The sequence below is a fragment of the Syngnathus typhle genome, linkage group LG15 (assembly GCF_033458585.1).
Source record: "Syngnathus typhle isolate RoL2023-S1 ecotype Sweden linkage group LG15, RoL_Styp_1.0, whole genome shotgun sequence".
Lineage (NCBI taxonomy): Eukaryota > Metazoa > Chordata > Actinopteri > Syngnathiformes > Syngnathidae > Syngnathus > Syngnathus typhle.
In genome coordinates, this window is record NC_083752.1 from 10233753 (window position 1) to 10246501 (window position 12749).

Consider the following 12749-nt stretch of genomic DNA (forward strand, 5'->3'; position numbering starts at 1 on the left):
TCTGTTGTGCGCTCACCTTATACCTTTATTAGGTAATGCACTCTGAATTTAATCAGGACCCGAACCAATGTCTTTAATCACGTTTATTCATGAAACAGAGGGCCATCAACTTGCTGCTCTGGCTGCATATCCATTTTCCTGAACGTCACTCTCCCACTACGTCATCACGTAGGCCCACAGTGCAATATCAGTACATGACACATTCATCCTTTCTTCCTTTTCCAAATTTGGTTTTATTTCTTCCTTCCACGCCAGACTTGCCTTTTCTTCTTTCACAATCGCTTCTTTCTTTCCGTAAACTGCTACTCTGCTTTCCCTGCCTACTTGCCCGCAAGAAACAGCCTTAAAATCTGCGGTATAATTTTAAAGCTTTGCTCTGACGCCCCCTCCTGGCTTCCGGGATTCACCAGATAAATGGAATGTCCTGGAAACAGGACAACTTATAAAAAAAAAAAAAAAAAAATCTGGGGGGTGGGGTCTGAAGCATCCACGGAGACGTCTCATGGTAAATCCATCAACCTGCGAAGGAGGAACGACACAGGAACCAGACCCCGACTGTCGGGGTGAAAAGGCCCCTTTCTGCTTGAACAATAATCCATTTATTGCAGTGTTACCTGAACAGCGTTGCTACTGACTTAATTTCCCTTCCCCTTTTGTGTCGCAACGCCCATGTAACCAGGGCTTCTCAACAGATTAAAAAGAGGAAAACAGGGAGTTTTCAGAATTGGAGAATGTGACTGACTCGCTCTGCTAATTCTCCTCGCGAGTAAAGCAATTACTGGTTGTCTTCTCTCTGTTTCAGTGGGTAAACAAATGCCTGATGGTGCTTAGACCTGATCGCTACCTTGACTAAAAAACGACAAATATGTCAACTGGAAAGGGAGGCGCACATCTTGCGGCCAGGATGGAGTAGGGTATGAAGCATCTCATTTGCATTTAAAGAGACTGCAGAAAAACGGCTTGGTCTGAGCCGCACTACAGAACAAGTAGAAAACCTGTGATGCTATCAAAACAAAGAATTCAGACAGAAGCATCGCTGTTCCACTTTATATAGACCACAACTGAATGAGTAAAACGTAAAACAGAAGAATTTATTACCATGATACGCAAGCTTTAAAGGTCAGAATTAACAAACTATGTAGTTAAGGCAGCACAAAGAGGCTCGTCGGCAAATCTTTCACGTTAAGGTGCTGTTTATTTTATTTATTCACATCTCGCGGTACACACTGCTGAAAAGCTTTTGATAATACTGACTCGGGCTTCTGACCCGGTTTAAACCTTCAACACCGCCCTTCGTTGACCCTGAGGACATTCCGCAATCCAAAACGTCCATCTCACTTCTTCCTTTATCCCCCTCAGAAAACCGAAATTTGAATTCTGGGGTAGGGGGGGGCTAAAGGCGGTCCCGTGTCGATCTGGCACTGTACGCAAAAAAGGGAATTCCTGATTAAGTGATACTTACTCTCACAAGAACAACACAAACTAAGCCCAAGCCCCACAGTGCCTTAAAGCGACTAGCTGGTGGCTTTGCTCGCACAGGCAAAGATAAATTGTGTGTTTCCTCCCCCACATCCCGCAGCGTTTGTCTGTAGGATTCCACAAGCGTCGGGTAGGCGTGAGCTAGCCGGCACGCCGTCGCAGCGTTTCGGAAAGAGTGAAACAAAACATGAATGGCAGCGTCCCAAATAAAAACAGTGAAAACCATGAGGGGCAGGCTTTGCTTTTCTTCTTGATGCAACCTTAAGGCAGGAAGTGTTTTGAAGTAGTCTTTTGATTCATGCCTCCCTGCACAGGATTTCATTTTAAATAGAGCACGGGGGAGTGGGAAATGGTGCGACGGGGGCAGAGCGGGCCGAGAAGTGGTCGAGCGTCTGTCAGGCCTCTTTGAGTGGGGGGGGAGAAAGTCCAAAGTGTCGTGCTATGCCATGTAGATGAAGGTGTTTATGTCGGCCTCATCCCGCTTGATGTACTTGTGGTCGATAAGCCACTCAATCTGCTCCTTGATCATCTTCTTCTGTGGTAAAAACATGTTCTTTAAGATCTCCACGAGCTCTGTCTGCAGCTGTGCATTGTTGATGCGTTTCCTCATTTTCATGATCTGGATGATGGCCTCCTGTGTGCAAAAGAAAATGGGATGGCATTAAGAGCAGGGAGTGATTCTATACGCAAAGAAGAAAAAAAACATCACAGGAAGTATCTTGGAGTAAAAACGAGCGATGTTCAAAACCACAAGAGTTGAACTTGTTTTATTAGTTTTCATTGACTTGTGTTTCAAAATACATGGAAGGAGTAATCGCTTAATTAATCATCATCTTAATACTGAAATAAATAAATAATGGCAATAAGATGGTTTTGGCAAATTGTTCACACTCAACACTTGGAGAACCTGTTTGGAAAAGGGAATGCACGACCGCTAGCTCTATACAGCAGGATGACAGCGGCGACGAACCTGGGTTCTGAGTATCCGGAGCTGCACGATGCCCTCGTTCTCCTCCTCTCGCATTCTCTCCGTAGTGAGCTGCAGTCGACCTATCAGGTTGATCTTTCCCCGCTTCTGGACTTTGGAATTTTTTCTGAAAAGATAAGCAGACAAAAAAAAAAAAAAAAAAAGGCGCCCATGAATCCACACGGATGTTGCGACATTTAGCAGCGCCATTTAGCATTTGCATTTCATCGTCCTACGTGGCACACACAAAAATCCAAAGAGAAATTAGCACTTCATATGGGCCCAGACACGAAGCGTTGTATCAAACTGTGGCGCGTATCGGTCTCGATCGATGGAGAACGTATCTCATTGAGACGCGACTGGTATTGGAGGAACTCAAGACTTTTGCTTACATAAGTGAAAACTCTTGATTGATGTAGAACAACGTTCCTTCAGCAAAGTCTTTGGGCGACGACACCGCTGGGTCGTACGACAGCACTTGCCGCTTCAGCTTGGGGAACGCCACCAAGGACTGCAAGAGAGGGGGGAGGGGGACACGCCGAGTGTGAGAAGTGCACAGAACAAGGAGTCCCATAATGACGACTGTTTCAAATGTCTTTTCAATCCCTCTCTGTGTGCTTTTCACCCAGAGAGTGCGGCGCAGCTCAGCATCGGGTAGCTCGGTGGCGAGCTTGAGGTTCTCGAAGCTGATCCTTTCCCTGGGCCTCTGGTTCCAGGCGAAGAGCACGGCCAGCTGAAAGGTCGTCACCTCCAGGTCGTACTGGCCCACCTCGTTCTTGAAGGTGATCTGTGGGAAGGGCAGATATCAGCGGTAGCTGGGTTCGGTGCGATGGTGTGAGATCTGCGTGCGCGCGACTCCCACAATGCCATTGGACATGAGGTGATGCCAATGTAATTTGCGTCCACTGTGGTTCTTCTTGTAGAAGTCCTCCACCTCTGGGATCAAGTCCTCCAGCTCCGTGGGCAGCGAGACAAACACCTTCTCGCTGCTGCGTGACCACGCGCCGGCGTTCAGGATCTTGATGTTGACAGAGTCGGCTAAAGAAATACAGAGGCCGCTTGCTTAGCGCATTTCAAGCCGCCACGTAAAACGGCGTTCTCCCACCACATACAGGAAGAGGAAGTCTTTTACCTGGGAGAGCCAGCTTGTTGTGTTTGTGCATTTCTTTGAAAGACTGGTTGAGGTCCTCAGACACTTTAATGTCCTGAAACATCCTGGCCAGCTTGTTGACATAGTCCGCCGGCATCCCCACTTCCTGTTTGGGATCAATGACAGCCGAACCTCGGTGATGTTTGTCCAGGTTCCCATTTTTGAGGCAACTTTTTGCACTTCATCTCACCCTGAGCCACTCCACCATGTTCTCCTCGATTTCACTGTCAGCCGAGATGTCCAGGATGAGGCGGCGCGTCAGGTGGGCCTTGTGGTAGCGCATGAACACGTCTTTGTTCTGGACGTATTTCAGAACCAACAGCTACGAGACAACGAGACATGAAGGAATCGCCATTCACTTTGATTAGGTACACACCAAACCAAAAAGTGTCTTTGCACAATATGCCTTTCCAGACTGCAGAAAGACATGATGCAATGGTTGTGTCATTCCAGAAGTCAGACTGGTTGGGCTACAGTGGATGAGCGGGGTGCTCATCGTTGGAAGAAATAAGCTACCTATTGTGTCACGTGGACCTAATATTTAATAGAGTAGGTCATTTGTGTGCACCTACAGGCAGAGCAAAACAAAAAACTAAAAAACACACACACTCACCACTTCCTTGAGCTTGGCCTCAATCTCCTCGGATGTGAGCTTCTTGCTGAGCGGCGTCTTCCTGAGCAGCATGTCGCAGTAGTTGGCCAGCAGCTCTGGACACTTGGACTCAGGTTGTGTTTTCAAGCCCGCGCTACAGGTGCAGAAAGTCGTGAGACAGTGTTTGGGGTGGGGCTATCTCACAAGGTCTTACCCTTTCTGTTTCATAGGAAGTTCTAATTTAAAGATGGTGGCATCGTTGACAACGGCTTTGTAGGCCTGCCGAGAGGTGAGAAAAAGTTGAGAACAAACAAAAGGGAACAGCGCCAGCGACAATGAGGACCCGTGCTCACTTTGTCTCTGGCGGTGAGGAACCGAGGGTCATCCTGGAAGGCCTCTTTCACAAGCCGACTGAAGCGGTTGAACAATGTGAGCAGCTGCTCCACGTACTTCTCCGAGTCCTGCAACAAAAGAGCAAATACCCGTCCTGAAAGGGTGAGAGCAAAAATCCACCCATCCCAAGGGTGCCTCTTCTTCTGTCATTTTAAAGCAAAGTCCTTTGCGGCACTCACCGAGGTGATGGTCTCGGCGGAGGCCACCATGTCGGCGAGGCCGGCGCTCACGATGTGTTCCTCCAGGTCCTTAAGCATGGGCTCGATTCCGTTTGGCACTTTGTCCATCAGCGAGAACATCAAGTGCAGCTCTGCGGCGGCAAAACCGGTGCATGAAGGTTCTGGTCACAGCTGTGTCCCTGCCCCAAAGTCAACTGGGCACTCACTGTCTGTTTCATTCCTCTTGATCATGCCGGGACACTCGGCCAAGATGGTCTCCTTGAAGGCCGTTACAAGGGCATTGACGCAGCACTCCATCAGCTGGAGAGCACAGCAGTCGCAGGAGATAACTCAAGCAAAATTGGATTGCTCTGCCCCGGGGGATGAGCTTGGCTAATGTTAAGGCTCAGTCGTGCCCGGCTGGCCGCAGCCAGATGTCGTCTATCGTGCGCGCCTCCGTCACTTTGCAACGGGGGCTCGCCAAAAGCCCGTCGCATGAGAACATTCCAAAGAAAGAGAGTTTGCGGTGTGCTCACTCACCGCTTGTACAGAGTTGCAGTCACGCCTTGTCTCCAGGTAGCGAATTGCACGTTTTTCTTCTTCCCTCAACTTGGAATCAGCCTAGTCGAGCACGTAGGTGGCTTAGATTCTGATTGGCGGCAGCGGCGCAATTGTGACTCGGCCTCACGTATTTCATGTAGTTCTGGACGCCGTTTTGCTGGAGGTAAGCGGGCGCCTGCGTTCTGTAGAAGCGCTCGGTAGAATCCATGTAGGCTTTTTCAAAGTTGTCCCTGTAGATCTGCAGCTTGTCGTCGGGGTTTGAGCACAAGTTCACTGCGGGAACAAAGGGAGGAAGGAACGTCAAATCAAATGACCCGACTAAATCAGTTGCAGCAGATATATTGACAGTGTGTAAAGGTGTCGTTACTGCAACACGCACATCTGTGCACAGCAGACCAATTGACAAAAATACAGGCCTCCCCCTGTTTGTTCACCATACGCCTCAGAACTGCGCGTGTGGAAATAACTTCACTTAGGGAGGCGCGCCTCACACGATATCTACCGGCGCCAAGTCGTTTCACCGCTGATGGTGGACAGTTGCTCACCGTAGGACTCTCGTACTCCGATGACCAACTGAGAATCGAAGGCTTCCCCCAGCCGTTCGGCATGGACCAGCTTCATTGCGCTATCTTGTAGCCTGCTCTTGATGTTGGAGAAGATGGACTCGTTCCACGTGTCCAGCATCAGCTGTGGAGACCAGCCGGCGGTCGTTAGCAGAGCTCGTGTTCCCGCGCTGTTCGGCTACTCGCCTTTCGCACGATGCTGTCCTCCACATTGGACTTCTTGGTGGTGCCCTGCTTGCCCATCAAGGTGATCTCCAGCTGGCAGAAGGGCTTGGGCAAAATGTCGCACTGCGTGAAGAACTTGCGCCACTCCACAATGTAGGCCTTCAGCAATGCTGTGTCATCCTGGTGACTCAGCACCCGCTTTGAGACAAAAGTGGCAAACCGTGGCTTAGTTTTCCGTCAAAAGAGGCGTTATTGAGAGAGCAGCGGTCTCCTTTTGGATCGCCTCTGCTGACGTCATGCTTTTTACAATGTTTTTCCATTTGAAGATGGCAGTTACGGCAGAGTGGGAAATATGCCAGTGTCTTAGCATGCAGAGGGAAGGCATCAATAAAAATATTTATTTCGCATGAAAATGAAATGTGAGAAGATGCTATCGCATGAAAATGAAATGTGAGAAGCCACTATATTGTTCAAATTTTCCATTCTAGTCTCAGCCTTACCGCTTGTGCTTGTTTGATAAAGTCGAGGATGTCCTCTTTAAGGGCCTGGTGGATCTTAGCAGGACCTTTGTCATCCCACAGGCACACGGCGTGGACATCTCTGCACGAGAAGACGACATCGCCTAAACAAAGTTTCCCTTTAGGATTAACTTTTTTTTGGGTCAAACTCACGAGAAAAGGTCGAACCACTGCTGCTTGGTGACCGACTCTTGCCGTAACAGTTTTAGTACGATGGGACGCATTAGGGCCCATTTATCCTCAAACTGAAGGGAGCCTTTGTTCTGCAAGTGACAAAAATACATGTTACAAATCTTGAACAGTGGTTTCTATAACTCCAAGTACTGCGCCTTGAGTACTCGGCAACCACCTGTCAAGGAGTACCTATGCAGCCTGTCCATATGCATGATTATTGATAGATAAACTAAGACAAATAGGTGACCGTCAGGCTGCGTTTGACGCCAGTGAGGGGGGCCTAGTTGCGGCTCAGTGTGCAGAAAAAACTCCCTCCAGTTGCCTTTCGGCTGCCTAAGGTGCGCTTGAAGGGGGCCAGCCAGTCAGCTGCAGATTGATGTGTGTGTGTGTGTGTGTGTGTGTGTGTGTGTGCGTGTGTGTGCGTGCGAGCGCCTGACTGACTTGACAGAAGATATCGCGGCTCCTGCGTGGGATTGTGCAAACAAAAACACGTCCCACTGCCTTCCAAGGACCCCTCACGGCCAGGCCTTCCTATCTTCCATCCGCCCTTTGCGTGTTGCTGCTATCCCCACTTTCCTCATTTAAGAGGCTAATGTGGTAGCTTTGCCATTGAGCTAAACCTCCGGCAGGGAGCTAAGGCTAGCCAAGTTAAATGCTCCCCGCGCCGGCGTCAATGCGGAAAACGCCGGCGGGGGTAGGCCGACGGGGGTCTTCCGGAAGCGGGAGACTCTCGTGGAGACGCGACGGCTCGCAGGTGACAGGCGCTTTGGCGGCCGATAAGCGGGAATTGATTAAATTGGACTGGGGATCCTACCTTCAGCAAATTAGACGACGCCATGTTCCCTTAACTTATAGTCTCGCCGAATCCCGCGAGAGCTCGGCGGCTGGTCGTCGTATCCTATCGCTCACCTCAAGTAGCCGCCTCAATGCATTCTTTCTCTGCGTGTCAACCTTGGTTCGGTGCTTTCCTACACCAGTACAAGAATTCATCCTTCGGGGGATGAGAAGAGCGCTCGTGATATGGAGGAAGATTCGACTTGCTCCATGTAGAATATAGATTGTATTTCGTGGCAGCCAATTTAATTATAGGGCCATGGAGCAGTTTTATAAAAAAGAATAGAGCAGTTTATAACTTTGTGTCCTATCTCAATTTATTGGAGTCTTGTCCAAATGTATCGTAACTGTAGGACAGGGGTCTCAAACTCCAGTCCTCGGGGGCCGCGTTTCTACATATTTTCCAAGTTTCCCTCGTTAAACACACCTGATTCAAATGATCAGTTCATCCTCACGTTCTGCAGGAGCCTGATAATTGAATCAGGTGTGTTTAACGAGGGAAACTTGGAAAACATGTAGGAATGCGGCCCCCGAGGACTGGAGTTTGAGACCCCTGCTGTAGGACAATCACTGTAGGACAATCAGTCCATTCAGTCATTGAACATCCGATGGTTCCTACGATTCAAGTGCATTAAATGTGCTCGAGTGGTCACACTGTCAAACGTAGTCACAAACATGGGACGATGAATGAGGCACATAGTGAACCAACAAATATCCCAAACCCCAAAAAGTAAATTGGAATAAATAAAGAAAAGCAACGAACAAAACATCGTAATAAAAAAGAAATAAGAAAAAATATATATTAAAAAAAATTACACAATACAAGCGAGTAAATTCCTAAATTAGCAAGATTAGCAAATATAATAAAAATTTTCGCAGGGTTTTACGCGGCGCTCTCAAACACTTCGTGCACTACTAAGTGTACACTTCATTGTAGACCGTAGGGGAGTGTGTGTTTGGACGGGGCCGATATGAATAATTTAAACTTTCTATATTTTCCCCATTGAAAAACGAAACAAAACTCGATACTCACAGAGCTTGTTGCGGCGGAAGTAGAGAAGTCGTAAATCGTCAAGCAAGTGTAAATGAAACCCGGAAGCTGTTTCCCACTCCGAACGTTTCTAAACGTAGGAGTGTGCGAGTTTGTACTGTGGAAGCTAATCTTGTAATTACACTCTCGGCCACTCGCTACTGTCAAACCACTTCGACGCCCAGGTGAGTCCAACAAAATCACATTTTACAGTCTCACACTCAAGGAAATTCGATTGGATTGGAGCTCTATTCCAATAACTTGGCTAGCTAGCAAGAAGTCTATGAGATTTTTCTCCCGAGTTTTGCGTTGTTTTTAAAGCTTAATCCGGAGTTTTCGCTCCGTATCATGTTGGAAGTGCTTATGAATAAAGAAGTCTGACGTTAGCCAAGGATCCCACTTTTACTTAGTACAGTTTAAAATATCAGTTTACGACGGCGTTGCCTTCCCCTGGCAATAGCGCAACTCGATTTTTGTACGTCGTCTATCGCTACCTGAGGTAAGAGCGTTAGTCAATATTTATGATTGATATTAGTTAACTACAGTGGTTTGCAAATGTAAACCTCTCGTGTATTTAACTATAAGTTCACTAAATTTGCTTTGATAACTGTAAACATGTTGGCCACATTTGTTATTTGACATTTCCTTGCTTGAGATTTGAATGGAATCATTTTTGTTTAACCTCAACGTGTAAGCGCAGTGTTCATAATCAAGTTGTGCATAATGTTAGTGGCTCACAGTCTTGTTGTTGATGAACACTCAGGCATACTAGGTTACTGCATTGTAATACAATGTCAAGACATTCTTCCGTTGTACGTACCAATCAGGCAGTATGAGCAGAGAGCTCAACGTGCCCAGGGGCTCACCGGCCCCGGGTATGTCAGAGCAGACCCCAGATGGTGGAGGCGGCAGTGGCATGGACTACAGGGACTGGGTGCGGCGTAGCTACCTGGAGCTCGTCAGCTCTAACCACCATTCGGTGCAGGCCCTCTCCTGGAGGAAGCTCTACCTGAGCAGGGCGAAGCTTAAGGCCTCCAGCAGGACCTCAGCGCTCCTTTCCGGCTTTGCGATGGTCAGTTTTGCTTCAATTATCTTGTCACAAGACTTTACCTACGAGTGGATCTCGGCATTTTTGCACTTGCATTTGGCTATTCACACCACCCCCTCGCTATTTTTGCTGTCAATCGGTGTCCCTATTTATTGGCATGCGCAATTACAAGGAAAAAGGAGTGTGCCTTTTATATAGTTCCAACCCACAATGAGTGTGTGTGTTGCGGTGCAAGGTGGCCATGGTGGAAGTGCAACTCGAGATGCAGTACAGTTACCCGCGCGTGCTACTGGTGGCGTTCAGCGTGTGCACCACGGTGTTGGTGGCCGTGCACCTGTTTGCGCTGCTCATCAGCACGTGCATTCTGCCCAACGTGGAGGCGGTCAGCAACATCCACAACCTCAACTCTGTCAGCGAGTCGCCGCATGAGCGCATGCACTACTACATCGAGCTGGCGTGGGGCTTCTCCACGGCACTGGGCATCCTGCTCTTCCTGGCCGAGGTGGTGCTCCTCTGCTGGATCAAGTTCCTGCCTGTGGACTCGGGAGGCGCTGCATTGGCCGCCGCCGAGACTGCCGCACAGGATAGCGGCTGGCTGGCGGCGTTGGCGTCTACCGTCATCATGGTGCCTGTGGGCGTCATCTTTGTGGTCTTCACTGTTCACTTCTACCGCTCTTTGGTGCGCCACAAGACGGAGCGCCACCACCAGGAGATCGAGGAGCTGCACAAGATCAAGGTGCAGCTGGATGGCCACGAGAGGGCGCTGCAGGTCGTGTGACCGGGGCGGGGTCCTCGCCCATTTGGAAACAGGGCCGCCAGGTGGCTTCCTTCTCGGTCTCTTTATTTGAAAATGTTGACTTTCTGTGCTTTGGGCGTCCATTTTGTGCCAAAGGCATCCATTTTGGATCTTGCACGTTCACTTTGCAGCTTCAGCTCCGGTTTGAGTTCCTTTTACTGGTGCCGTTCGTGTCTTTGTCCTCACTAGCGAGACAATTCAGAGCAGCCTTTTCTACCGGTACAATTTAGGCGGCCAGTTTGTCTGTGCAGGGGGTCACGTCGAATGTTTTTCCCAGGAAAAGGGTTAGGATGTTGTTTGTGCTGTGTGGTTGTTGCCATGGTTTCACATGCTGCACCTCGTCCAATCCATCTAGTAATGAAAAGCGCACATCCCCCTATTGTGAGGAGTGTTCATGCTTTTGTGTTTCGGCCATGGTCCGCCGCAAAACTTAGAGCAACTGTGAACCCTGTTCAATGGACTGAACTTCATCAATGTGATGAGCACTCAAATGTGTTTGATTGTGGGCCAAACGCAAAACTCTTTTCAGAAGAAATGAAAACAGGTTCCAAAGCCCCCAACGAGGGTTAGTCAACATGACGCATGACATTTAGAACAGAATAGAATGCCCTTTATTGTCATTTTACAACTTAGTTGTACAACAAAATTCGGATAGCTGCTCCCTTCCTAGTGCAAACATACAAAATTTAAAAAAGTATAAAAGGAAGTCGAGAATAAAAGTGAAAGATCTTATTTACAGTATAGCTATTAGTCTAAGAATGAAGGTTAAAAAATCTTATTTACAGTATGTTCAATGTGGGTATATGTATTAACATGAATGAGGTTTGTACAGAAAGTAAATAAAATAGTAAATAGTTATTGCACGTAGTTTTTAAAGGAGTGTCTGTGTTGTATTGTAGCTGGTGTTGTCTTCTCAGAGTTCAGAGCGGTGATGGCTCTTGGGAAGAAACTGTTTTTTAGTCTGGTAGTCCTTGTTTGAATGCCTCTGTAGCGCCTCCCCAAAGGAAGCAGTTTAAACAGCAGGGAGGTGGGATGTGTGTTGTCTTTGATGATGTTGTGAGCTCTGCTGACGCACCAGGTGTTGTATATGTCCGTCAGGGAGGGGAGAGGGCAACCGATGAGCCTTTGCGCTGCTTGGACTGTCCTCTATAGCCTCCCTCTATCTGCAGCAGTGCAGCTCCCGTACCAGGTGGTGAGGCAGAGTATCAGCAGGCTCTCAATGGAGGAACCATTCTTGCCTTCTTGATGACAGCTGAGGTGTTGCGTGTCCAGGAGAGGTCATCAGAGATCTGGACTCCCAGGAATCTGATGTCGTTGACCAGAGGCGTAGCCAAGCCGGGGCGAGCCGCGGCAGCGCCCCGGTTAGGACTCCCTGCGCCCCGGTTGAAAAAAAATTGAGCTTTTTCGATTCCTCATTTTTTCAATTCCTGGCTACGCCTCTGTCGTTGACCCTCTCCACAATCTCCCTGTTGATGCAATTCAGAACAAATACGAGCATAAAAATTGGCATGTTTTGTTGTATCCCTTCACTGGTCACATATTTCGCAATACAGTCAAACCTCGGTTTTCGACTGCAATCGGTTCCAGAAGCCGGTTCGAGAAGTGAATCGTTCGAATTCCAAATCTCACTGTCTCATTGCTTTAAGAGCGTCTTTGTGTTTTAGGATGGCTTTACTGCTCCCGCTTGCTTTCTTTGGAGGCATGATTAGGGGTTATTACAATCCTCAAAGTAACGAAAATACAATAACAACGAACGGAGTCAGTCGACATCCTGGCCGCGCGGTCAGGTTTTCTTGGGTCTTCTAGGCTCATCTCGCGAGGTTCGACCTCCGAATTTTTGTTCGACAATCGAAGCAAAAAAATCTTGAATTTTTCGCTCGAATTCTGATTTGTTCAAGAACCGGGACGTTCGAAAAACAAAGGTTTAACTGTACTGCCTTTGCAAAAATGAATGGTCGTTGTTAAATGGAGGCCTTTCTACAATGGAAATGGGTGCTTTTATTATGTTTTTTTTCCAGAAAGATGCCCCCAATGCGATTATGCTGGTCTTCCTAATGATATGGCCTGTGTATGTATACAAATGTTACTTTTCTTTTCTTGTATGTTTGCATGTAAATGCTAAAACAAAAAGCCAACAGTTTCTCTTCAATGAATGTGATTCCTTCACCGCACAGGTGAAGATGATTTAACCATGTGAGAGTCTTAATAAGCCAAGTTTGGTCAGTGACACTGTTTTTACATCAGTCGTTCCCGCCCCACCGACAGCTGATGCTTTTATCGTCAACAAAGCCGTGGTTTAAACAACAAACTCTTCAATCTGA

The 12749-nt window shown here is 48.0% G+C and overlaps 2 protein-coding genes across 8 annotated transcripts in view; one reads left to right on the forward strand and one right to left on the reverse strand.

Moving 5' to 3' along the window:
- Positions 1-1175: 1175 nt before the first annotated feature.
- LOC133167897 (cullin-5) lies at positions 1176-8721 on the reverse strand. 5 transcript variants are annotated; one of them, XM_061298999.1, is made up of 19 exons: positions 7535-7690; positions 6700-6809; positions 6529-6628; positions 6050-6226; positions 5846-5987; positions 5428-5573; positions 5280-5360; positions 4967-5060; positions 4761-4891; positions 4542-4649; positions 4403-4467; positions 4210-4342; positions 3787-3918; positions 3579-3702; positions 3309-3484; positions 3072-3233; positions 2839-2957; positions 2450-2573; positions 1176-2113 (listed from the first exon to the last, which is right to left on the reverse strand). In XM_061298999.1, exons 1-19 carry the CDS (start codon positions 7556-7558, stop codon positions 1919-1921), a joined length of 2343 nt encoding a protein of 780 aa, XP_061154983.1. In that variant the 5' UTR covers positions 7559-7690; the 3' UTR covers positions 1176-1918. The 5 variants fall into 5 exon arrangements, with proteins under 5 accessions (XP_061154983.1, XP_061154982.1, XP_061154980.1 ...); XM_061298998.1 differs by lacking the exon at positions 7535-7690 and adding an exon at positions 8588-8721 and having other exon boundaries at positions 6529-6809; XM_061298996.1 differs by having other exon boundaries at positions 6529-6809.
- The window catches only part of orai2 (ORAI calcium release-activated calcium modulator 2), a 30669-nt gene continuing 26548 nt past the window's right edge, over positions 8629-12749 (forward strand). The window contains exons 1-3 of one of the 3 annotated variants that reach the window (XM_061299004.1): positions 8629-8769; positions 9412-9656; positions 9868-12749. The exon at positions 9868-12749 is cut by the window's right edge and continues 1108 nt beyond it. In XM_061299004.1, the coding sequence (XP_061154988.1) occupies positions 9417-9656; positions 9868-10410 (783 nt within the window). In that variant the 5' untranslated portion in view covers positions 8629-8769; positions 9412-9416 and the 3' untranslated portion in view covers positions 10411-12749. The other 2 variants (XM_061299005.1, XM_061299003.1) reach the window with 2 other exon arrangements.

Coding starts and splice junctions, on each gene's coding strand:
- LOC133167897 (XM_061298998.1), bottom strand. CDS start 6,780: ATGGGCCCTAATGCGTCCCATCGTACTAAAACTGTTACGGCAAGAGTC. Junction 4,650..4,760: donor CCGCCGAGACCATCACCTCG/GTGAGTGCCGCA, acceptor CTTTTGTTGCAG/GACTCGGAGAAGTACGTGGA. Junction 2,574..2,838: donor AATCAAGAGTTTTCACTTAT/GTAAGCAAAAGT, acceptor TTATCTTTTCAG/AAAAAATTCCAAAGTCCAGA.